This window comes from Aspergillus sclerotioniger, assembly GCF_003184525.1.
Source record: "Aspergillus sclerotioniger CBS 115572 chromosome Unknown BO94scaffold_10, whole genome shotgun sequence".
Lineage (NCBI taxonomy): Eukaryota > Fungi > Ascomycota > Eurotiomycetes > Eurotiales > Aspergillaceae > Aspergillus > Aspergillus sclerotioniger.
The window spans coordinates 897637-922054 of record NW_020291000.1 but is presented as its reverse complement, the minus strand read 5'-3'; the positions used below and the strand labels follow the sequence as shown (position 1 = coordinate 922054).

General features: G+C 52.3%; 11 protein-coding genes across 11 annotated transcripts; 6 read left to right on the top strand and 5 right to left on the bottom strand.

Moving 5' to 3' along the window:
• Window positions 1-642: 642 nt before the first annotated feature.
• On the bottom strand, window positions 643-2332 carry BO94DRAFT_584573 (general substrate transporter; the record flags this gene model as incomplete). Its single annotated transcript, XM_025615637.1, has 2 exons — window positions 643-1929; window positions 1997-2332. The coding sequence occupies 2 exons, from the start codon at window positions 2330-2332 to the stop codon at window positions 643-645; spliced, it is 1623 nt and encodes a 540-aa protein (XP_025468960.1).
• A 310-nt stretch (window positions 2333-2642) lies between these two features.
• Window positions 2643-4403, bottom strand: BO94DRAFT_31064 (purine and uridine phosphorylase). Its single transcript, XM_025606821.1, has 2 exons — window positions 3267-4403; window positions 2643-3205 (listed from the first exon to the last, which is right to left on the bottom strand). The coding sequence occupies exons 1-2, from the start codon at window positions 4242-4244 to the stop codon at window positions 2954-2956; spliced, it is 1230 nt and encodes a 409-aa protein (XP_025468959.1). The 5' UTR covers window positions 4245-4403; the 3' UTR covers window positions 2643-2953.
• BO94DRAFT_593481 (TMEM53 family protein) lies at window positions 4404-5333 on the bottom strand (the record flags this gene model as incomplete). The annotated part of the gene is made up of 1 exon (XM_025616184.1): window positions 4404-5333. A coding segment is annotated over one exon (771 nt), but the record flags the coding sequence as incomplete, so codon positions are not given.
• Window positions 5334-6255: 922 nt separating this feature from the next.
• On the top strand, window positions 6256-7248 carry BO94DRAFT_463335 (Pfs domain protein; the record flags this gene model as incomplete). Its single annotated transcript, XM_025608017.1, has 1 exon — window positions 6256-7248. A coding segment is annotated over one exon (993 nt), but the record flags the coding sequence as incomplete, so codon positions are not given.
• A 973-nt stretch (window positions 7249-8221) lies between these two features.
• BO94DRAFT_584570 (uncharacterized protein) lies at window positions 8222-9393 on the top strand (the record flags this gene model as incomplete). The annotated part of the gene is made up of 2 exons (XM_025615636.1): window positions 8222-9042; window positions 9096-9393. 2 exons carry the CDS (start codon window positions 8222-8224, stop codon window positions 9391-9393), a joined length of 1119 nt encoding a protein of 372 aa, XP_025468956.1.
• A 3284-nt stretch (window positions 9394-12677) lies between these two features.
• On the top strand, window positions 12678-14792 carry BO94DRAFT_514501 (cholinesterase; the record flags this gene model as incomplete). Its single annotated transcript, XM_025609889.1, has 3 exons — window positions 12678-12780; window positions 12834-13206; window positions 13250-14792. 3 exons carry the CDS (start codon window positions 12678-12680, stop codon window positions 14790-14792), a joined length of 2019 nt encoding a protein of 672 aa, XP_025468955.1.
• A 329-nt stretch (window positions 14793-15121) lies between these two features.
• Window positions 15122-16133, top strand: BO94DRAFT_31007 (uncharacterized protein). Its single transcript, XM_025606816.1, has one exon. The coding sequence runs from the start codon at window positions 15308-15310 to the stop codon at window positions 15860-15862; it is 555 nt and encodes a 184-aa protein (XP_025468954.1). The 5' UTR covers window positions 15122-15307; the 3' UTR covers window positions 15863-16133.
• A 444-nt stretch (window positions 16134-16577) lies between these two features.
• BO94DRAFT_623328 (putative MFS lactose permease) lies at window positions 16578-18601 on the top strand (the record flags this gene model as incomplete). The annotated part of the gene is made up of 6 exons (XM_025617143.1): window positions 16578-16739; window positions 16802-17015; window positions 17076-17425; window positions 17511-17733; window positions 17811-18238; window positions 18332-18601. Exons 1-6 carry the CDS (start codon window positions 16614-16616, stop codon window positions 18599-18601), a joined length of 1611 nt encoding a protein of 536 aa, XP_025468953.1. The 5' UTR covers window positions 16578-16613.
• Window positions 18602-18801: 200 nt separating this feature from the next.
• Window positions 18802-20203, bottom strand: BO94DRAFT_593458 (uncharacterized protein; the record flags this gene model as incomplete). The annotated part of the gene is made up of 5 exons (XM_025616183.1): window positions 20051-20203; window positions 19765-19991; window positions 19478-19712; window positions 19299-19412; window positions 18802-19218 (listed from the first exon to the last, which is right to left on the bottom strand). The coding sequence occupies exons 1-5, from the start codon at window positions 20189-20191 to the stop codon at window positions 18802-18804; spliced, it is 1134 nt and encodes a 377-aa protein (XP_025468952.1). The 5' UTR covers window positions 20192-20203.
• Window positions 20204-20990: 787 nt separating this feature from the next.
• Window positions 20991-22990, top strand: BO94DRAFT_514493 (flavin-binding monooxygenase-like protein). The gene is made up of 2 exons (XM_025609888.1): window positions 20991-21073; window positions 21164-22990. The coding sequence occupies exons 1-2, from the start codon at window positions 21040-21042 to the stop codon at window positions 22903-22905; spliced, it is 1776 nt and encodes a 591-aa protein (XP_025468951.1). The 5' UTR covers window positions 20991-21039; the 3' UTR covers window positions 22906-22990.
• Window positions 22970-24155, bottom strand: BO94DRAFT_545299 (uncharacterized protein; the record flags this gene model as incomplete). The annotated part of the gene is made up of 3 exons (XM_025613229.1): window positions 22970-23359; window positions 23442-23609; window positions 23688-24155. 3 exons carry the CDS (start codon window positions 24153-24155, stop codon window positions 22970-22972), a joined length of 1026 nt encoding a protein of 341 aa, XP_025468950.1.
• Window positions 24156-24418: the final 263 nt, after the last annotated feature.

Genomic DNA, 24418 nt, shown 5'->3' with positions numbered 1-24418 from the left:
CCACTACAAACAACCCCAGACGCAATCAGCAGACCCCCATCCTTAGGATTCTCCCCAGCCGTCCCCGCAGAAGGGGACCACACCCCTCGTAACCTCAACCCCCTCGGATAAGCCTGGCCGCAGTGCAGACGCGATTACCGAGCATCCAGGAAACCCATATCCAGGTCCGAGAAATATCCACAGGGGTGTCATTTGCCGATGCCAGTTAATCCCTCTGGGTTATCATCAACTGTACCCTCCGAGTCGGAAATCCATCGGAAACCATTCTACACCATTATGACTACACATACTAGACTGGTGAAGGAATCATTGCCAGTAGGCCAGTGTCACGATCATACCACCCAAATTCCGAATGGCATGACACCGGCAACTGACCCCCAACACGGAACCCGGATTCCGACGACGGGGAGAAAAATATAAAGCAAGCCGAGTGGGAAACGTGCCGAGTATAGGTCGGATTGGTCAAGACAACGACAGGGGAGTAAAGTTACGTTGTCTCCCCGTGGGGGAGAGAGGCTGAGCCCCGGTTTACGTTAAGGTTTCTTGGTTGGATGGACCAATCAGATGCAGTATTTGGAATAATGACGTCATAATCCTTGATCTATCTACATGATTCTGCTCACTCAGCCGGTAAGTGAAACACTAATGCCCCATGGGAATTGGCTTGTCCGCGCTCCTCATCCGCTCCTCGATGATGTCTTTTCGCTCTTTGCGCAGCTGACGGGCGTAGTTGACTCCGAAACCATGCTCGAATACCTCTTGCACTTCTTCGAGGACTAAGCCAGATACTTCGGGGTAGAAGAAGTAGATCCACACGTAGGAAATCCCGCAAATGGCGGCGTAGAATCCGAATGCACCGGAGAGGGTCATGAATTTAGCCATGGTCAAGAAGGTACTGGAGACAATGACGTTACTGCCCCAGTTGGAGCAGGTCATCCACATGGTGCCCATGGCCCGCACTTCAAGTGGGAAGAAATCCGTGCTCATCCAGGCGGTGTTGCCGACAGATACGCCGTAGAAGACCACGAACCAGATCACAAATACGAGCACTGCAATTGCAGGGCCGGAGACGCCCGGGTTGAGTGGCTCCAGGGTCTCCATGTTGACCGGGATGAAGTGGATCGAAACGGCGACGGCCACAAACCCCACCGCCATACCCCAGACAGTGGAGAGAAGTAACCGTCGACGTCCCCAGCCGTCCACGACCATCATATTCACCCAAGTCATAATAAAGTTGGTGCCTGCGACCACGAGACCCACGGCCGTGGAGTCATCAAACCCTACCAAGGAAAACAGCGTCGACGAGTAATACATGAGGGCATTGAATCCGCTCATCTGTGAAATAACCATCAACCCACAGGCACTGATCAGCGCGCGTAGATTGCTGGGCACGGTATGCAGTTTCACGATCTTCGACCACTTGCTTCCCGTCTCGTTGATCTCGCGGGCCTGATCGCATGCCACGCGGATGGATGCCAGCTGCGCGTCGATCTGCTCGTTGGTTGCAGCGGCGCTGTAGATTCGGCAAAGCACGGCACGGGCTTCCTCGTTTCGCCCATTGTAGACGAGATGGCGCGGCGACTCGGGACAAAACGGCATCATAAAGCCGAGGATAAGGGCTGGAAGTCCGCCCAGTCCGACCATGTAGCGCCAGCCGTGACTGACGTCCGCAAAGGCCGCTCCAATGGCATAGGAGATGATCTGTCCCCCGGTGATGGACATGTTGTTTAGCCCGATTAGACGGCCGCGCGCCCGGGAGGGTGCGATCTCCGCAATGTACAAGGGCACAACCATCGCCGCCGACCCAACGCCCAGGCCCACGACGACTCGCCCCACGCTCATTTGTGCGATCGTGTAGGCGGTCGCTTGCAGGACGGAGCCAATCACAAAGAGAACACACCCGAGGTAGATGGCCATTTTGCGGCCAAACTGCGCGTTTGGGTTAGCGGCTGTTTTGCTTTTTCGCGACAAGGAGATGGATGGAAGAATTGCTTACTCGGTCTGCGGTGTTGCCGGCGAAGATGGCGCCGATGAAGGCGCCGCCAGAGCACAGCGAGGTGATCATCTCCTTTTCGGCACTGGTGACTGGTCGATTGTTCAGGTCGTCCTTGAGGACCACCAGCACGCCGGAGATGATACCCGTGTCGTAACCAAACAGCATACCCGCAATGGAGGCTGTGAAGGCCACCAGCCATACGAACCAGGTGATGGGGAGATCATTGACGCTGGTTGCGAGAGCGTCCTGATTCGGGGCATGGTCGGCGACTTCGATGTGTTTGGCATCGGAATCTTTGAGATCCAAGCTAGACTTGAAGTCTTTCTCGGAAGCCATGGTGGGTAAATTGGAGGAATTGGAGGAATTGGAGTGAAAGGACAATTGGTTCTGTCTTTTCCAGAGCGACCATCCCAAGAGAGGTAAACATGCAGTCTATATACTTACCAATGCATGAGGTCAGACCTATAGCGAGGCTCGACTATACCCTGACGAGGTAACCTAATGGTAGATCGTGGAGTCATGGATCCAGTCAATAGCCGAAAATGCGGGGTGGGTGTCCGGGGAAAGACCGTCGTGGGCCAACTGCCACCTCAGACGATGACGCTCCATTCTTCGGCGGGTTTTGGACGCCCGGCTCGATGGTTGGCTAATAGTAGTAGTCGGTTCGTTGCACCCGATGCAACTGACTGCATCCTGGTTGGTCGGTGGCGCTGCTGCCAGACCCAGTTCCCTGCCAAATGCCTCATCCGGCAAACCCCATCCAATATCCTGGTCGCGGCAACCAAGTCGGAAGAGTGTTTAGCACTCCACATCGATGCCAGTTGCCGCTCGTCCGGATTGTTATAATATGGCTTCATGAATTGTCCAACTTGAGAAAAGTGATGAGACACTTGCATGCACCCTGGGCAAACAGAAGAATGCCCTCGTTGTTTCCGGTTTGGGTGCCCACCGGCCTGGTCAGACTTTTCGCCCCGGTGGTTTGCCACTCGGTGGTCTAGGCCGTAGGTCTTCACCGTGGGTTACATTCCTCGGGTTCGGAATGCCATGTCGCCTTGCAGCCCTGAGACCTAGTCTCCAAGCTCCATTGCCGGGCAGGTAATTGTCGAAGACGGATACTGCCGTCTGTCCAGGGATGACGACCAATGGAAGAACGTAGCAGGGCACCGCATGATTGATATCGGGCTTTGCATTGTCCTTTACGTTAGCCTTCTATGAACAATCAGAAATGGCCTCGAATTTCCATGCTCAACGACCAGAAAACTACACTCACCCGCCTCCCACCCCTTCCGGGGACATTACAAAGCAGCTCTCGCGCATAGGCAGCGGCGACCGCAGCGGCGTAGCCATGCCACACGTTGTTCTTGCGGGAATCACAATAATCTGAGATGCCCCGGATGACCAAACACGGGAACCCGTGCATGGCCCCGGCCGCCTCCGTCTCGAAACAGACAATCCCGTGCCGTTGCGCCAGGCGATCCCTCACCACGCCGTCCTTGATTAACTTCGGCCCTGATCCGATGATCCCTGTGTGAACGGTGATTATGGGGTCATTGCCGTCATCCTCGTCTCCCAGAGCATCAGAATCATCCAAACAACGGACCCGCAGGTCACAACCGGCCTCCAAACAGGACAGGCCCGGTACCTCGTGGTGATAACCCGTGGCATAGAGAAAGTCCTGACTGCGACCTGGAAAGTCATATCTTCTCAATCCCCGAATTGTGGTGTCAATCCGCCTCAAATGCTCCCTGACAGGATCCACTCGCAGCCGCGCCCGCTTCCTTTCGACCACCTGCACCCCTTCTAACAACTCCGCCGGTGGCAGCAATAACGATCCACATTTTGCATAGCTAGACCATCCATCAGACCATTCCTGAAAATTGGCATATTCAACAACCCCAGGGGTGCCCATGTCAGGCTTCCCAACCACCACGTCACCAAGATGAATCCTCCCTTTATCTGTGACAGCCGGAACACCTCCACCGATCCCGACTAAAACCCCGAAACGGACGCTGGGAAAGGTTCGACGCATATGCGCGACGGCCGCTGCGGTCGAAGTATTCCCCGTTATGGGCAAATTGACGATGACGATGTTGTGGGTCGCGATACGGCCGAGGGTGTAGTGGTTGGGATCGCCGAGGGGCTGTGCGAGGGGCGGATGTTCCTCGTCTAGCATGAGGTACGCCGCCGTCAGTTCGACTTCGAGAGGACTTATCCACGCGATGGTATAGGACTTTCGAATCAATGGCATCTCTTTTTCTGGATATCATCGTGTGTATGGGAGCAGGTTGAGGGTGGAGCACAAGCATTGCTTTGAAGTGGTGCAAGCGGGAATGGGTGGAAATTATGGCAAAGTGGTAAGCGCCTAATCTCCTGCTGAGTTGGCATGGCGCGTGACGCTGGTGTGGATGATTCGCCAGACGTTTCACCTCCATATCTGCAGGTCGACAACAATTACAGTGAAGGTACTATTGTCTACCTATCAATTCTATGTAGGTGCTCGAGAAGCCCAAGTTACCTCAACATATCCAGGTTCTTACGCAACATTGATATAAAGTCATCGGTGCGATCAAAGCTTACTCCGACCACTGACATCCATCTCAGGATCTTCCCAGGCCCGCTGGATAGCGTTCCAATACCGCAGCTCGTTTCCCATCACCAATCCACAATGCCGACTGTCCTCAAAACTCACTCCCATGACGGAATATCCCTTTTGTCTTGCGTCGTTCATATGCCCCTCCACATCCACCCAGGGTATCATATCGTCTGTCAGTGAGTAGAGGTACAATCTGCGCGCCTCAGTTCCAAAAAACCTCGGATCATTGAGATCCACTCGATAGTCATCTATCGACCGCATCAAACCGACGGTCTGCATAGCATGCGCTATCCGCGCGGTCGGGTAAAGAAACGCGGTTCCGACGGCACGGCCAGGCTGGGTTGTCGGGAGAGCGACGGCCGCTGCACCGTAAAGTCGCTGGAACGATGAATCTCCCGGACAACAATCGAATATCATTAGCTTTAGTGCGGACCTGAAATCCGCGCTTTTTGTAGTTGTCATTGATCGCGCAAGCTGTGTGATGGTGTTACACCCACCGTTGGAGAATAAGTGCAAGAGAATGGTAGCATCAGGGTTTGCCTGTAACACCCGGGTGATCAGCTCCCTGGCGGGAGCCAGATTCGGGTCGATTGAATGAAGGGATCGGACGGTAAAGTCCCGAAAGCAGGTGTTGATGAGCAGGATTGCGGCGCCGGGATAGCACTGGCGATAGCCGGTGGTGTATTTGGATACGCGCCGGGGCGTTGCGCCGCCATACCAAGTGCACAGGATGATCAATGATGGGTGTGTTACAGATGGATATATAGCCGAGATTCCTCATATCTTCCCGGTGGGCAACACGAGGGGGTAAGCACTAACCTGCTATAGTATGCTTCCATATAATTCCCGACGCCATTGCCCAGAGAGAGGAATGTTGTCGTCGTGACATTCTTCCACCGATTAATGTTGACCAGGGGATTGCGGACCGGACCGGAGTGGAGAATATCAATGGAGTAGGATCGGACAGCATTTGACTCCTGTCCAATCGGTCCCGACCAATATCTTCTTCGGGATGGTCATGATCGTTGATTGATAATTGTGATGGCTGACTGCAAGCTGCCGAAAATTTCGGAGCGAAACCTGCCTGCAAGTGCAATTCTCGGAAGATGCAGGCTTGTCTTGGAGATGCCATTGCCACCCTGGAATACGATAGAACGACATGCGTGCTCTCTTCCGGCCCCTCTCCTCCAAGGCTCATCACCATGATTACAATCTTTGACGCATCTTAATTGTTCTGTATTGATGGGGAGAACCAGTTCCGGGATAGACGCATAAATGCAGTGCCGCATTTCTGTGGGTTGTGCTGCCTCAGCCATCAGGCACCACTGGCTTGGGTTCTACTCCCCGCTCCAGTCCTCCAGTCCTCCAGTCCAGCTCCTCTCACTCACATCTCTCAGCCACCACCATCATGTCTGGCATCTTCGGCACTATTCAATGAAAGACATCATGCTGACTGCGGGATTCTCCTTTGGCGCCGCTAATTCTGCAGGAGATGCAGACACAGCCACCCCTCGACCACCCTGGCGAGGCTGACCGTCGGCACGTCGGGCATTCCTGGCCCAACGACTAATCGCTGTCTGTCTCCCACTCCCACCACCTGCACAGAAACAACCTTCAAGGTTCAATTGTGTAACTACCCTTTTTGCTTGGAAGAACTTTACCTCGCATGGAGCATAACCACCTGCACCTTTGTGAGAATCTTCCGAAACGGAGAAAACTAGACCATGGGGAAAGTACGAACGAACTCTCTCACGGTGACTACACGGTCGGCTGGGTCTGCGCCCTTGCCCTCGAAGCAGCAGCAGCCATGGCCATGCTGGACGTTATCCACCCGGCGTTGAGCACCCACCCGCGCGACAGCAACTCGTATACCCTCGGTTCCATCGGGAATCACAATGTCGTTATTGCCTGTCTCCCCGCTAGTCATTACGGCACCACATCATCCGCAACGGTGGCTAGCAACATGTTCATCAGCTTCGGGTCGATTCGTCATCTACTCATGGTCGGGATTGGCGGAGGCGTGCCTTCCGCATCGGCGGATATCAGGTTGGGGGATGTCGTGGTCAGCATTCCAACCCCACGTTTCGAGGGCGTTGTGCAGTACGATTATAAGAAGACAATTGGAGAAGGGCGATTTGAAAGAACGGGAACGTTGAATAAGCCATCCACCTCGCTTCTGACAGCAGTCAGTGACCTACGTGCGGAGGACCTTCGCAGTGGCAGCCAAATTCCGGTTCTGATGTCCGAGATGTTGGCGCGAAATCCACACATGACGACATCATACACATCCCCCGACCCCCAGAGAGATCTTCTGTTTGTTTCAGACTATGAGCATGACGAACGACAGCCAACTTGCGAACTTTGCGACCGAGACAGACTTGTCACCCGGTCGATGCGCGGTGATGATCGGCCGGTCGTCCACTACGGTCTCATAGCATCGGGGAACCAGGTAATCAAGCATGCAAAAACCAGAGATCGATTGGGAGCAGAGCTCAACATTCTGGTTTTTGAGATGGAAGCAGCCGGATTGATGGACAACTTTCCCTGCTTGGTTATTCGAGGTATTTCGGATTATTCCGACTCCCATAAGAAAAAGGAATGGCAGGGCTATGCGGCTGCGACCGCGGCTGCATATGCGAAGCAGCTTCTCGCTACGATAAGCGTTAGCAGCCCCAGGCATGTTTCCAACGCTGAAGTTGCCACAACAATTAGCACGACCGATCATAGGGCATCCATCATGGATGCTTTGCGATTTGATAAACTTGAGAGTCGACAAGCCACGATTAAAGCCGCACATGCAAAAACCTGCAAGTGGATCCTTGAGAAGAAAGAATACATGGACTGGTTGGACAGAACCCATTTTTCCGAGCATCGTGGCTTTCTCTGGATCAAAGGCAAAGCAGGAAGTGGCAAGTCGACGATGATGAAGTTTGCGTTTCAGCAGGCTCTTTCATCAAGGCACGAAGGGACGGTGGTAATTTCATTCTTCTTCAATGCGAGGGGTGAAGACTTGGAGAAGACAACGTTGGGAATGTACCGATCCTTGTTGTTCCAATTATTCGACAATGTTCCAGAACTTCAAGGTCTTCTCGATGAAGTTAGCTCGTCAAGTCGGGAGGAAAATCATTCCTGGAGCCATACCATACTTCAGCACCTCTTTCGTCGGTCAATAGCATTACTCAGCGGTCGACGCATCACCTGTTTTATCGATGCGCTTGACAAATGCGAAGAAGAACACGTTCGCGTTATGATAGATTACATTCAGTCTCTTGGGAACTTGCGATCTCGTCAAAAATGCAACTCAATGTCTGCTTTTCGAGTCGCCACTATCCCCACATTACGGTAGAGAAGGGGCTAGAATTGGTGCTTGAAGATCAGGAAGCCATGCCGATGATATCACCCGGTACCTGCACACTGAACTGAAGATTGGACGGACCAAGCAAGCTGATCAGATTCGAGACGAGATCCGAGAAAAGGCCTCCGGAATTTTTCTATGGGTAGTACTAGTTGTACAGATTCTAAGGCGTGAGTTTGAGCGCGGTCGCTTGCATGAGCTACGCAAGAGATTTTGTGAGATTCCGGCCAGGCTGAGCGACCTTTTCAAAGACATATTGACCAGGGACACTGCAAACATGGATGACCTCTTGCTGAGTATTCAATGGATCCTGTTTGCTAAACGACCGCTAAAGCTGGGCGGATTCTACTACGCTATACTTTCGGCAAACCCAGACAACCTAACAGATGCATGGGAGCCTGGAAGCATCTGCCCAGACGATATGTCACGCTTTCTTCTTGACTCTTCAAAAGGTCTGGCTGAAGTAACAAAGTCCAAGGACAAGACGGTTCAGTTTATCCATGAATCCGTGCGGGATTTCCTATTGAAAGAAAATGGCCTCCGGGAACTTTGGCCCGAGCATCAACATAGATTTGAGGCTTTAAGCCATGACCAATTGAAGAAATGCTGCAACAATTTTCTTCAAACCGACTGTCGCAAACATATCCCTATGGACGAAGATCTACCGTCCGCGTCTAGTGAAGACGCGCGAATGTTGCGGCAGACTCTTGCAGAGCAATTTCCCTTTCTTGAATATGCGGTGCGCAACCTTCTCCACCACGCGGATGTAGCGGAAAGGGATGGGATACATCAAGAAACCTTTCTGCGAGATTTGGACTTCTTGGGCTGGGTACGCTGCAGTAACGCTATCGAAAGGTATCAAATTCGTCGCCATACACCATCTGCAAGTCTTCTCTATGTTCTTGGGGAATACGACCTACCCAACCTGATCAGGACGGTGCGCAAGAGGAAATCATGCATAGACGCAGCAGGGGAACGCTATCGTCAACCCCTATTTGCTGCTATGGTGAACGGATGTGAGGCTTCCGTGAGGGCGCTTCTGCAACCGGATGAGGCCTTCCGAAACATCGATGGAGCCTATGAAGTTGCCCAAACCCTGTACGATAATAGATCGGGAAATTTCTCAAAACCTCAAAGGATGTAATTGTCAGAAAGTATGACTCCTTGCTATCCTTTGCCGCCGATGCAGAGGGAGGTGGGCTTTTCCTGGCAGCGTGCCATCATTGTCATATGAACGGGGTCGAATTAGGCAAGTTGATATTTCAGGCAGCCAACGACGAAAACAAGCATCTCCTACAATTTATGAGTATGGCCTATCCATTGGAGATTCAGACCTACGTGAGGGACTCTATTTGTGGAGACAAAGCCATGTTTGGGTCAACGGTGAACGTCGATGTCTCCGGGCATATATTGGCTACAGGCTATGTCGATCCCAATGCACAAGATTAGAAAGGGCAGAGCTTTTTACACAGCATCATAGCACACGGTCAACAGTCTATCTTCTACAACCTCTTAACTACATGTCAGGCTGATCTGAATCTTCAAGACAATCATGGCTTTACGCCAGTACACTGGATCATTCGATATGGACAAGAATCCATGTTCAGCCATCTGCTAAATACACATCAAGTTGACTTGAATCTTCAAGATAATGATGGCCTTGCACCAATACACTACGCTATTCGATATGGTCAAGAAGCTATATTTAGTCAACTACTGTCTACGGATGGTGTTGATTTAAATTCTAAAGATATTAATGGTTCCCAGCCGATACATCTCACCATTCAGTATAAACAAGAGGCCATGCGCAAGAAGCTGCTAGCAAGAGGTCGTATTGAGGTGAATGCCCGGAACAGAAGCGTCAAGACACCATTGGTCATGGCAATTGAAAAACGCCAATATGCCGCCATGGAGTCACTATTGGAAGTGGAGTGTACCGATGTGGATATCACTGATATTCTGCACAATTCCTTCCCTCCTAGAGTATCTTCTTGTCACGAAGCTATGTTATAATTGCTCATTTCAACTCGCAAGGCTACTCTTAGAAACGATGAGTGGAACATCTCGCTCCAGTACGCAGCAGTCAATAATTGGGGTGGAATTGTAGAGCTACTGCTCGCTATGGAGTGGTTGTTTCCACGCTTGACTATGCCTTGTTCAGAAGCAGTATGCCTTTTTGCCGCGTCATGTGGTTATACAGATATCCTCGATAGGATCCTAGCCACAGGAAAGGGTGACCCTGATGTGAAGGACCCACAAGGAATGACACCGCTTGCCTACGCTGCCTCTAGAGGCCACACGGCCATTGCCAGACAATTACTGTCAATGGCAAATGTCGACCCTGACATGAAAGGACCAAGGGGGATGACGCCACTTGCATATGCTGCATATGCAGGCCATGCAGATATTGTCAGTCATTTATTGTGTGCAGGAAGAGTTGATTCTAATTCCAAGGACAATGTCGGATGGACTCCGTTGTTCCAAGCCACCATGAACGGTCATGACGATGTAGTTCGGCAGCTACTTGAAACAGGAAGGGTTGATGTGCTTTCAGGGGATGTTGAGGGAGAAACTGTACTTTCAAGGGCGAAGGCTGCGGGTAGTGAGAGGATTGTGAAGATATTGGAGGACTGGTTAACATTGACGGCCACTACCAATGGGGTTGTATGAAGAGTAATGCGTTTTGTCACAATTCTTTCCTATCCTTGTCTCCTTCGCAATGGATCTTCTGGAGATCTTTATCATGGGTTGGTATTGTTTTCAAATGTACTCTTCCTCACTTATATCTTGACTGGAAGCCAAAGATGTGCCTTGGCAGTAACGGACAATGTGAACTTGAAGCCTCAAGCACTCTCAGGATATAAACCCTTCCCAAAGTTCTATGGCGCAACTACCAACTCTCTACCTCTTAAACCCTCCCACCACCTCCACCAACTTCCTCAGATTACATTCCCTTAATCTCACCCTCCATCTCAACCCTTTCAGCCCCCCGGCTCACGTTGAATCCCAGGACAGGTGGAAATGCCACAATTGCCGTCTCACAAAATGCACCGTATTCTCCAAACACACCGCACCCAACGGTGTCATCTTTATTATCTGCCCCGAAATACCTCCTCTCTTTGATGCACACGTTCGCGTCCCGAAGATCAAGTCTTCGCCTTCCCTCAGTATTACTGCGGCGAGGGTCTTCATGCGCCGTGTGATCATCTTGCGTGAAGCGTCTCCAGCTATAGTAGATCAGGGGAAGAGGTTCCGGACGGAGTGCGGGTGGGTGGCGAGGGATGGCTTCGTGGGTTGGGGTAGTGATGGCCCATTTTGAGCGGCATTGTTTTATGAAAGCACTGAAACAGTGTTAAGCCGATTCTGTGAATTGATGGTTATATTTGGCCTGCAATGGCAAAAGATAGATCTGGGCATCAACTCACGGTCAAAAGATTGTGCACATAACCGAGCAGTTGCCATGGGGATGATGATTCCAAGAAAAAGTAGAAAATCAGATGACAAACTGGGGAATATGGGAACATGTCGAAGGCAGTGACTCGACGTATTTCCGTCTGTTGGGATTATTCGTTCCAACAACAGTATGTCTTCCAGAATATCGAGGCCTAATATTATGCTGAGATATACTTTGCTTCGGTATGCATGAGCCTGGTCCCCTCATGGAGAGTGCACAGATGTATATTCGCCCGCCGAATAAGTCGAGAGATGACGTTGCACCATCATCCAATGTAGCGTCTAGCTGAGGCTGAGTTGTAATCTCCATTTCACTATACCGCAATAATCTATTTTGAAAGACTGCTTAATAGATCAGTTCAGTTGACTCCATGCCCGAGAATCAACCATCCTCCCGTGCAAGTCCTCTAGACCAAGCTGATGACGGGGCAAGCGTGGCATTCACTCAAGAACAAGAAGGCTCGGGGTTTCATATTGCAAGAGACTCATTGGAGGATCTCCTACAATAAGATACCTTTTCACGCGGGGATATCCCAGAGATAGGGCTACCCGAGTCAGCTACGGAAACTTCCACAGACGGTGATAACGTAGTGGACTGGCACGTAGCGAGTCTAAGGGCATCTCAATCATCACTGGAAGCAGTCTTGCGACTAGGAACTCCAGTGATACCGTCTAGAATTCCTCTCTACTCTTTTTCATGGTCATCAGTGTCGATTATATCAAATGGTTGACAGTGAGCCACTTACGCCGTCTGGAGATTCTCTGGGGAGTAATAGATGATATTTCGATGCCTTGCAGGAATGTGTAGGACCGGCATATCTTTGGAGCGATTTCTTCATCTTCGCGTTCATCTCAGTGTGGCTCTCTGCTTTATACAATCACGCGTCCTACTGGACCAGGCCGAATATATAAAGCTTGATGTGGATTTGACTTCCGAGCACCCGTTCGTGCCAGTGGCAATGGTTACATGTGAAGCTTACTTGTCGCCTGCATTTCCACATTTGGCTCACTCAAGCAATTGGTATTTTAGTTATCCCTACTTCAATCTTCTCACCCAACCTCTGTTACAGGCCACCTCGGGCTGTTGATCAACCGAGTCAATCACAAAACCGGCTACCAAGTGCGGGGAAATTGTCTGTCCAACCACGCAAAATTCCAATCCACCAATACCATACAGACCCTGCTCAGCAAGGCACGCTCACCGGTGCGGTTTTGTCCACCGCTGGTCACATAAGAATAGGGCGAGATGCAGGTCACCAAGCAGGGAATGGGTGGTCAGAATGCGTTTTTTTCATCCCCTGCTTTTTTCGGCCTCGACTCTGGCCGTGGGGCCTGCATCTCTTGGGTCTGATGTCGAAATCCTACTGCATAATGATTTGTTAGGTATGAGGCGATGTGATACTCAGGCAGAATATGGCATTGACATGTCTGCTTAGAGGCTGAAAGCCCGCTGGCGAATTCCGGCGTGATTCTTCTGGAGGACAAGACTTTGCAGGAAGGAATCCACGCCTGTGAAGCCCTCGGGGAGTCGCTTTGGGGCAGGCCGCCATCGACGCCAGCTGACATTAAAGCTGATTTGGAGTATCTTCTGTACAGAGGCGACTATGATAGGCAGCGGAGTTTCTGGATATCCCCGACAAACAACACTGCCAGGACGATCAGTCTCAATGGGACCATTGCGACAGCAGATGCTACCCATCGGTTTCCAGTCCTCTGCACACAGAACGCCCCTTACTCGACAGAGACCTACCAGAATACGAGCAGCCCATACCAAGTGACAGTTCATGCCAATAATGAGTACTTGACAGGGTAAGACGTCCCCTCCTGGTGAAGATTTCGCTGACCAAGATAGCTTCCGAGACCATGTCACGTTTCGCTTCATCGGGATTCGCTTCGCTACGGAACAGAAACGTTGGACGTATCCAGTGGCATATACCGGAAGTGGTGGAAATATATCTGTGTTGGAATATGGCTCGAACTGTCACCGGGACATACATGGCAATGAAGAGAATTGTCTGATCCTGAATATCTGGACGCCATATCTGCCCAGTCTGCCTACCGAAAAGAATAAGTTGAGGCCGGTGGCATTTTGGATCCACGGGGGCGCCTTTACCGGGGGTAGCCCTAACGATGCCTACTATGATGGCGGCAATCTGGCGTCCAGGGGTGATGTTGTCGTGATAGGAATCAGCTACCGGCTTGGTACACAGGGCTTCCTCGCTTTGAATGATGGCAAAACCAATGGGAACTTTGGGCTCGCCGACCAGATCGCCGCCCTCGATTGGGTGCGTCAGAACGTCGAGGTTTTTGGAGGCAATCCAGACCGCATCACCATCTTTGGTCAATCCGCCGGGGCAGCCTCAGTACGCGCTATGCTTGCCTCCCCCAAGGCCAAAGGAAAGTTTGCCAGTGCGATCATGCAGAGCAATCTTGGTGGGCTTGCTTATGGCACCACTTATTCCCAGTACTATACTATCGAGGAAGAGATGCAAATAGCGGGCAACTCCATCCTAGAGGAGACCAGTTGCACGGTCGCATCATCCCCAGTCGACTGTCTCAGAAACTTCACTGCCAGCGCCATCACCGCTCTGAATACCACGGCGCGGTACCTTGTCGTTGATGGAACATATCTGACCAGTCCTGGGCTGGACCTCAGCCGATCCACAGAAGTCCCCCATGTGCCTGTGATGATGGGCATCATGCGCGACGACGGCGCCCAATTTATTGACTATCCCAGCGCAGGTGAGAACATCAGCGCTTTTCTGACAGAGAATGACCTACCCTCATCTGTTCTTTCAACCGGTCTGTTTCCACTGGCCACCGGTCCCAATACCACACTAGACGTGTTCAACACGTCTGCCCGGGTAGCAACAGACAGCATGTTCCGATGCATCGATGAAGCGACGGGGTATGCGGGCGTCACGAATGACATCTTCCCCGAGGTATACTTTTACGAATTCAACCGGTCGTACGAACTCGCGTCGCAAAGCCCTAATGGACGGGTCTGCTACGCACCTCCGACGGCGGAGTATCCTCACGGCGATCCCTCGTTAGAGTACTGGAAATGTCATTCAGGGGATCTTTACTATATGTTTGGCAACCTGCGACGGTTGGACCAGCCGTTCCGCGATGAGTATGAACTGCCGTTTGAACAGTATGTGCTTGACTCATGGGCCAGCTTTATTCGCACTGGGAACCCGACGCCGGACCTGGCCTTGCTCAAGGCACGAGGGTATGTGAATGCCAGTCAGGTGGTGCAGGAGAGTGGTGCATGGCGTCCGTTGAAGCAGGGGGATTACAGTCTGAGACGGTTCCAGTGGCCACCATATCAGGCGCCGTTTGATGAGACGGAGCAGTGTACGGCGTTGAATCTGTCATTGGGCTATTATGTGTAGCACTGCTGATGATTGGATTGCACTATCCTGTTAATATGGAGCCACTTGTAGCTGTCTGGATTGATCCAGATGACTGAATCTGTAGCTAAGAATACCAGCCAATAATGGTCTACGATATAGGCTGCGGATAAACCATTACCCTTCGCCTATTCCACACTAACTGCTAGTAGTAATATCCAATTCCGCTAACCAATGTCAGCTAGCGTAGGCGGTGACCAGCCACCGACCGCCCCGACATACTGCCCGACTTCCGCATCCGGGCGTCAAGTCTGGATCAGCCTCGACTTCTTCTGCTCAGCACACTCTGGATTTCTATTGCCATCTCTCATCCGCATTCTTTCTACACTCCTACCACCAATCAACCTCACCCAGCTACTACAAACCCAATTAACCAGTAATCCCCCCCCCCCTCACCACTACCACTGCCACTCTCACTAACACCCCCAGCTCACCACACAGACTACAGCACCCTCATCACCACCACCACACCCACCACTCCTAACTCTACAAACAAGATGACCACCCGCCCCCTCAGCCCGCCCACCTCGCCCATCGCCCGCAAACGCACCTGCGCCCCATCCCTCCCCTCCTCGCAACGCCTCTGCCACGACTGGATGATTGTGCAAGGCAATGTGCACTACGCGCGCGACCGGGCCCATTTCACCACCTACCGGCCCATCACCCTGCGCCTAAAAAACAACATCTTCAATCCGACCGAAGAGCTCCAAGTGGCCGGGATCGGGAGCGTGCAGATTCCCGTGGTGCGGAATCTCGAGAACCCGTTCGATACGCACACACTAACGCTAGACAACGTGCTGCATATCCCCGAGGCGGTGTGTAATGGGTTCAACCCGTTGCTGTATGGGAGTAGTATGTCGTGTACGGAGACGGCGTGGACGGGGGCGGATCGAGAGGGGAGGATGATGTGGGTGGCCAGACCGTTTCGGGGGGGTGCGAGGATGGTTCTGGGGGGTGGGTTGTGTGGGGAGGGGGAGAGTGAGATTATTGAGGGGAGGTATTATACGTTGAGTTTGTATGTTAGTCCTGAGGAGAGGGGGGTGATGGGTTGATTTGTTTCTTTCTTTCTGGCTGTGTGTGTGTAACTAGTGGTGTAGGTAGGTGTGTATGTGTATGTGTATAATAGGAGAAATAAGACTTGGAGACAGACAGACATGTGGAGTGCACGTGGAGACTGAACACATCCGACCTGCCTAGGCTCGACCCTGCAGCAGCCTAGACTGGCGACTGGCCACTGTTTAGCTGCCACTGGCTGCCCCCGACGGTCTGTGCGGTTGGGCTGCAGTGGATGCAGTGGATGCCCGAGCATCGGTGAGCCCACCCGAGAGCCAGAGGGTCCAGTCCATGTGGCGGTGGAGAAATAACTCGCGACATATAGGAGCAGCAGCCAGCAGCAGCAGCAGCAGCAGTGGTTGGATTCATCGTATGGGTCATATGCGCTTCGCTTAGGGTTGATGGTTAGATTACCCCGGATCCTGCCTGATTCCACGGCAATTCGGGCCGTGCTCCGTGGCAGCTTAGCTTCTGTCCTTACTCCGGACTCTCCTTATTTTTAATTAGCTACGAGGGAAACCTAGCTAAAGCTTTGGTTAGTGTGTCAGCCCACCAACCACCCCGACTTTTGCCATACCCCGGATTCTCTAATCCCGTTTGGATACGGGGCAACACCCTTGCTGCATCAGCCGATCCTATCACATCCCCCGGCTATATTACCGTTGCATCCGCCTTGCCCAGCGAAGAGTATATATTGCTGCTGTCCCGTACGTACCCCTCTGATCCTCCAAGCATCCATCCAAACTCACCATGGCCGAGAAACCCGCCGCCAGTATCCACGTGGAGAACGATGAGCCCGTCAAGGAAGTGGCCAATACTTCTTTGGCGGTGGTGACGTTCGACAAACCATCGCTATGGAGTAAGAGCATGTTCAAGGTGCCTCCCCTCTCCCTTTCTATTCGAAACTCGAATCAATCTAACCGATCATGTTGGTATAGTTGTATGGTTGCATCGGCGTCGCCATCCTCAACTCCTGCATCAACGGCTACGATGGATCCCTCATGGGTTCCATCAACAGCTACGCCCAGTACCGCGATTACTTTGGTTTCGATCCGACTGAGGGAACCCCGTCTACGGGAATTGTCTATGCCATTTACACTATCGGGAATATCGTCGGTTCGTTTTGTGCTGGTCCGTTTACTGATTTCAAAGGTATCCCCCCCTGCAATCCTACCCCCTTCTCCCCCCTTCCACACTAACAATCCCCTCCAGGTCGAAGAGTCGGAATGGCCCTCGGCGCCATCTTCATCATCGTCGGCACCATCATCCAAGCCACCTGCCACAATCTCGGCGGCTTCATGGGCGGTCGATTCATCCTCGGATTCGGAGTCGCCATCTCCGCCACCGCCGGACCCGCCTACGTCTCCGAGATCGCCCACCCGGCCTACCGCGGCGCCATGACGGGTCTCTACAACGTGCTATGGTTTGGCGGCGGTATCCCCGGAACCTTCATCCCATGGCGAACCAGCCAGCTAGAGGGAACAATGAGTTGGCGGATTCCTATCTGGCTTCAGATGGTGTTTTCGGGGTTGGTGTTGGTGTTTTGTCCTTTTATTCCAGAGGTAGCCTCCCCAATACCCTTCTCGTTACCCACTTGGCTTTACATGAGAGAATTAGGGCTAACGGTGATGTGGTATGACGGTATAGAGTCCCCGCTGGCTCATATCCCGCGACAAACACGACGCAGCCCTAAAAGTCCTAGCGGAGTATCACGGCAACGGCGACCGAAACTCCCCCACCGTCCAACTGGAATACCATCAAATGATCGAGGATATTTCCCAGACGGGGTCGGATAAGCGATGGTGGGATTATCGTGAGTTGTTTAATACTCGCGAAGTGAGGTATCGGTCCATGTTGGTGATTATTATGGGTATCCCCCCCCCCCTTCTTCCCCCAACATTCCCCCTCCCCATATCCCCATCAAATACTAATAAGAACGATAAATAGCAATATTCGGCCAATGGTCCGGCAACGGCCCCGTAAGCTACTACTACCCACAAATGCTCCGCGGGGCAGGAATAACCAGCAACAACACGCAACTTCTCCTGCAAGGACTCCAAAACGTGGTATCGTTACTGGGCGCCGTCTTCGGAGCCCTAATCACCGATCGAATCGGGCGCAGAACCCAACTCCTCACATCCACCACCATCGTGGTGATTCTCTTCGTGATCGTCACTGCTCTCAACGCCACGAATGTCGTCGATGGCCCTGACGGCACCCCCATCGCCAAAAGCGGAATCGCAGCGCGAGCCCAAATCGCGATGATTTTCATCTTCGGGTTTGTGTATTCGGCTGGTTGGACGCCGAATCAGGCTATGTATCCGGTTGAGTGTTTAAGGTATGAGAGTCGGGCGAAGGGGATGGGGATGAATAATGTATGTCTTTACCTCCCTTTTTTCTTTTTCTTTTGTCTATCTCATTGATGATGATGATGATGATGGGGCTAATGTGTGGTGATGGTGGGGTAGTTCTTCGTCAACATCGCCTCGTTTTACAATACTTTTGTGACGGGGATTGCGTTTACGGGTGCCGGGTGGAAGTATTACTTCCTGTTTATATTCTGGGATACGATGGAGGTGGCGGTGATTTATTTCTTGTTTGTGGAGACGAGTAAGCGCACGTTGGAGGAGTTGACGGTTATTTTTCAGGAGAAGAATCCGGTCAGGGCGTCGTTGAGGAAGAGGGTGGTTGTTGTGGAGGATGGGGAGGGGGGGAAGGAGGTTAGTAGGGTTGAGTAGATGTTTTACTTCGTGTGTGTGTATGGGGGGAAGGGTGTGGGAGGGGGTATGGTAGGTAGGTAGGAGGTATTCTCTATAAGCATGTTACTGTTGGATCGAATTAGGGCTACCAGTCAGTACTCCGTATATCCATCCCTCCCTACCTATCACAAAGAAATAAACAAACCAACAAACGAAAAAAAAGTGAAAAGGGTATAGAATCACCGAGTAACAATCGTCTCCCTCACGACTTTAATCCCCCCTCCACCTACTCCACTCCCTCTACTCCCTCCACTCCTCCCATCCACACTCCCCTCCCCATATCCACCTCCATATTCATCCACCCCCAACATCCCCACCTCATCACTCCCCGTCCCCCACTGCGTATCCGGCAACGACAACGGATGTCGAAACTTCTTCCGCCTCTTACTATTCTCCGTGGAATGCAAATCCCCCGTTCCTTCAGATAACGGATAACTCTGGGTACTCGCACCCCCCTTGGTAGAGATATATAATCCCGCTCGACGAGCAAGACGCCGACACAGCGGATAGATCATGGGTATGTTGCCGATGATGACGGCGACGAAGGTTTCGCGACATGCCCAGCGGCCGGCTTGGGCGGCGCCGTTGGGACCGGCCTTTTTGTATACAAGATGGAGTCGTTAGTTAGTGGGAGATGAATGGTTTAGGGTTGGATGTAAGAAATGGGGAGGGATACCGTAACAATCAACACACACCGAAGAATCCCCGCCGCCATGACGAAGAATCCTCCGCTGAAGAGAATGATGAGTTCGAGTTTTTCGCGCCAGGGGAGACGGGCTTTGAAGAGGATCTATAATTATCAGTATAGTGTTTGCATTTGCATTTGCATTGGTAGGGGGAAGGGGAGGGGGTTACAGGAAACGGAATCGAAATGAGATACAAATCCGTGACGACATTCAACACCACCGTCACATATACATCGATATGCGAGACAGCTGGTTGGCAGTAATTGCCTGGGTCGGGGTAGATCTGCCAGTTTTTGTGTAGGGGGTGGCAGCCGAGTAGGATACTGAGGATGACAGCGAGGTAGGTTACTCCGATGAAGATGTAGCCGATGCGGATGCGGATGTGCATGTTGATTAAGCCGGCTCTGTTTCTCTTAGTATTATGTTGATTGTATTGGGGGAGATGATGGGGGATACGTTAATCTGGAATAAAACACCGCCATGCACGACTTCATCAACCACAACAACGTCGTGTATAATGACCATCCGAGCACTTGGGTTTTGGATCCCCCCACTCGAAGATGATATTCATGGGATGATGGCGATAGAGATGCTCGTTCAGCATCACTCATCGAGTTATTCGCTAGTCCCATCCACCATGCACTCACACAGTACGCGGCCCCTGTTTCTAGTCCATATACCACCTAATAAATCAGCACACATCACACACACACACACACAATAGAGACAATAAGAGTAATACCCCCGCCACCGGCATCAGATAATCATCCAGCATGAAATTCTTCGGCCCCGCCGTGACCCATCGTGCCACGACCCGGAAAATAATCGTCGTGATGGCAATAGCCAGGAGGGTGAAAGCCTCGACAACAAAGTCATCAGCCATGATACCACACAGCACAGCACAAGAAAGAGAAAATCAGTACCGATCTACAAACATGGTCTGAACAGCTAGTAGTTAAATAATTCCCCTCGCATATTACCTACAGGCCCAAGTGATCGGTTCGGGTCCGTGAGCTCCCGACAAACCAATTCACCCATAGTTCGAGCTACTGCAGTCTGCAGAAGTACGATCATCATCAGCTCCATGCGGTCGGGCCATTCCATGCCATGCCATGCCAGGCAAGACATGGTTGGCGACCATGCAGATCGCCATGCAGAAGTACCTACCTACCTCATCGACTCAGATTTGGGTCGATCGCGGGGAAGTCGGACATGACAAATCCTTCGTTTCGGTTCGCTTCGGGGTATCAATTTACTATGTTTAATTTTGGGGCATTCCTCGGAGTAATTCTCGACGAGTCAATTAAGCTCAGTGAACAATGCACACCGACCGACCTGTCAATTGACTTGGCTGAAGTTTGTGACATTGACGCGGGTCGGCTCTCCACTGGGTGGAGTAACCCTAACAACTAGTGGCGGTGGAAGTAATCTCGTCTGGGCTTGTGACTGGTGACTAGACACTAGGTTAGATTGGAGGGATTTAACGGCTCGGGATTACTCTTCCTTTTTCCCCTCACGGGAAAGACGAATTGACCAGTTAGAGTGAGCGTGGTGAATGTAAGGGGGGTGTGGCGATCGGCACACTGCCAACGGTGGCCCGCGGGTGTTATATTTATCTTACTTATATGGAGGTGCCGATCCTGTTTCTGTTACTACTTATCTACTTGATTGTTAATTCTGCTGCTACTGCTGCTGACTGCACGGGAGTTGATTCATCACCTGCCATCTGCCATGGAGTCGTTTGACGTGATTATCGTTGGCGCAGGTACCGCCCCTCCACCTTCCCCCCCTATCACCACCATCTATACGATCCACCACACACACAAAACTAAAATAACTAACCAAAAAAAAAAAGGATGGCACGGCCTCTCCGCCCTCCGCACGTACCACCACATCCACCCGACCTCCACCATCCTGCTAGTAGACAGTTCCTCCACCATCGGGGGCGTCTGGGCCCAACACCGTCTCTACAACGGCCTCAAATCCAATAACATGCTTGGCACGTACGAATTCTCCGATTTTCCCATGGACAGTGCCACGTACGGTGTACAACCGGGGGAACATATCCCCGGCACAGTCATTCAAAGCTACTTACAACGCTTCGTGGAACATTTCCACCTGGGGGAGTTTATCCGGTTGGATACTACTGTCCTGAATGCGGATCATCAAATCGATGGGAGTTGGATCCTGACCACCTCCCTATCTACTTCTACATCCCCCGAAAAGACGCAGAAAATCAAGGGGGACAAGCTGATTCTCGCTACGGGGTTAACATCAACCCCCTACCTCCCCCCTCTCCCCGGCGACAAAACCTACCCTAACCCCCTCATCCACACCCACGATCTCCCCTCCCACCAAGAGACCCTCTTCCAACCCAATAGAAAAGTGACCATCTACGGAGCCACCAAATCCGCCTGGGACGCCGTCTACGCCGCCACCACCTCCGGGGCCTCCGTCACATGGATAATCCGTTCTTCAGGACACGGGCCCTGCTGGATGGCTCCGCCCTACGTGACGCCTCTGAAAAGATGGCTCGAGAAATTAGTCACCACTCGTCTGCTCACATGGTTTAGTCCGTGTATTTGGGGCGACGCGGATGGGTATAGTCCTATCCGATGGTTCTTGCACAAGACTTGGATAGGACGGAAGATCGTTGATGGGTTCTGGGGAATTCTGGAACAGGATGTCGTTGGGTTAAATGGGTATGAAGGGAACGCTGAGACGAGGAAATTAAGGCCGTGGATTGGGCCGTTTTGGGTGGCGAGTGGACTCAGTATCTTGAATTATCCGGGGGATTTTTTTGCGCTGGTTAGGAGTGGGAGGGTTAGGGTTGTTGTTGATGAGATTCATTCTCTGGGTGGGGATGGGGGGATTACGTTGAAGGAGTCAGGGGAGGTGATTGAGTCTGATGGGTTGGTTTGCGCGACTGGATGGCAAGTAACTCCCAATATCACGTTCAGTCCCGTGGGGATTGATAAGGAGTTGGGGTTTCCCTGGGCGGAGGATTGTATTCCGCGGGTGATGGTGGAGAGAGCGGATGAGGAGATTCTGGCCCGGTTTCCGAAACTACGCGATGCGCCGAAACGAGAGGAGGTTGTGCCGGTTGGTCAAGGTGCACCGGCTACAGCTCGCCATCCATTCCGTCTGGCCAGATTTATGATCCCCCCTGCGTTGGCGAAGGAACGGTCTGTGGCGGTGTTGGGCGTCGCCATGACGATTAATACGGCGTTGGTGGCGCAGGTGCAGGCTTTGTGGGTGGCGGCGTATTTGGGGGATCGGATGGCGTTGAGGAATGGGGAGAGATGTCCGGTGGATTTGAAGGAGATGGTGTCGGGGAAGGGGAAGGGGGAGGTGGATGTTGATATGGTGTGGGAGACGGCTCTGCATAGTCAGTTCGGGGTGCATCGGTATCCCGGAGGGTTTGGAAAGAGGAATCCCGATTTCGTGTTTGATGCGTTGACGTATGTGGATTTGTTGTTGGGGGATTTGGGATTGGATTGTAGTAGGAAGAAAGGGTGGGGGGTCAGGAGGTGGTTGGAGCCGTATGGGATGGAGGATTATAAGGGATTGGTGGAGGAGTGGATGGCTGGGTTGTAGTGGTGAGGACATGGGGATGGACATACCATGCATGTATTCTGCCATACTACACTACACTACATGCTCATTCAAGCTCAAATGCCTCAAACACCGCAACGCCTCCCTCCACGCGCTCGCCCAGAATCTCCCCTGACACGCCCCCGTTCCATCGGAAGTAATGCTTTCCATCGCCGGCCACCTGCACGGTTCCCTGCACCTGTAGATGCACCCCCGACATCACCACCTCCACTCCGTAGCTGGTCTTGGTGTGGCGCTGCTGAATGCTGACAATGTCTGCCGCGCACCCAGACTGTACCACCTGTCCGTCCCGTGCCACGTAGGCGCTCGCAATTGGCACGGTCGAGTTGACCCCAGGCTGGGTGTACTGCATCCACACGATCGAGTAGGGTCCAACGTGTGCGTGGCCCCAGGACCAGGTGGCCACCATGCTCTGGAAGGGTCGGCTTCCCCAGTTCTGATTTGTCAGATCATACACACACACAGAGCGAGAGAAAGAAAGAAAGAATAAGACAGAGAGGGGTAAGAGAGGGGGCTACCTTATCGTGATACCCATAGCCCGTAAACTGCACCGGATGGCCATCGACCAACAAGTCCACGACCGCATGTGCATCAGGAACCAGTCCCACCCATCCCAGATATGCCCCCAGTTCCAGCGACAGATTGAACCCATTAGGCGTCGAACAAGGCGACAAAGGTGGCGTGAGCTAGTCCATTAACACTGCACAAGTCCAAAGCAAGAACTTAGGCAGACTCACTCTATCAAGTTGGATCCGCCCACTCACGCGCGATCCCTCCCATCCAATCCACGCCTCATACCCCGTCGCCCGGCCCATCCACCCCCCGGTATTCTCCCAGATGCCCGAGCTCCGGTCCTGCTCGCCCATCACAGCAGCATCGCTAGGCACCACCTTGTCCACCACGGTGATGCCATTCGGCAGCGTCGCCCAGACATAGGTCAGGAGCACTGACGACGGGTTGGGCGGCACAAAGGGAAATGCTATGGTAGTCGTGGTGAAAAAGGTGAGCACCACCGAGGCATTAGGGTTGGACGATGAGACCGCGTCAAAGTACCACCATTCAAAGACCGTATCGTTAATGGCTTGCAGCTTAGGCGCCGTCAGATCCGACAGGTCCGACGTATTGGCGAAAAAGTCGACGTCCACCGCATATTTGACGGGCAGTGGGTCAATGGTGCTGATATACTGGCCGGTGGTCAGGGCGGCCACGAGAAGCGCAATCCAGGAATGCATCGTGAATGCGGGATAGCAAGATGCCAGACAAAGGATCGGCGGTGCCAGCCGGAATAGGGGTATTTAAGTTGATTGGCGTGGCGTCGGAGAAACGGGGTCGGAATAGGAGTATCTCCAGCTCCAGCCCTTCTTTCACAGGTCACTCGTGCCACCAACGCAATCTGAATCACAGCCAATGAAAATTCAGAGAAATAAATCAATCAATGTCCAAATCCATACACGCTGGCCAACGCCTCTACTTACATACGTATACAATAAACAGG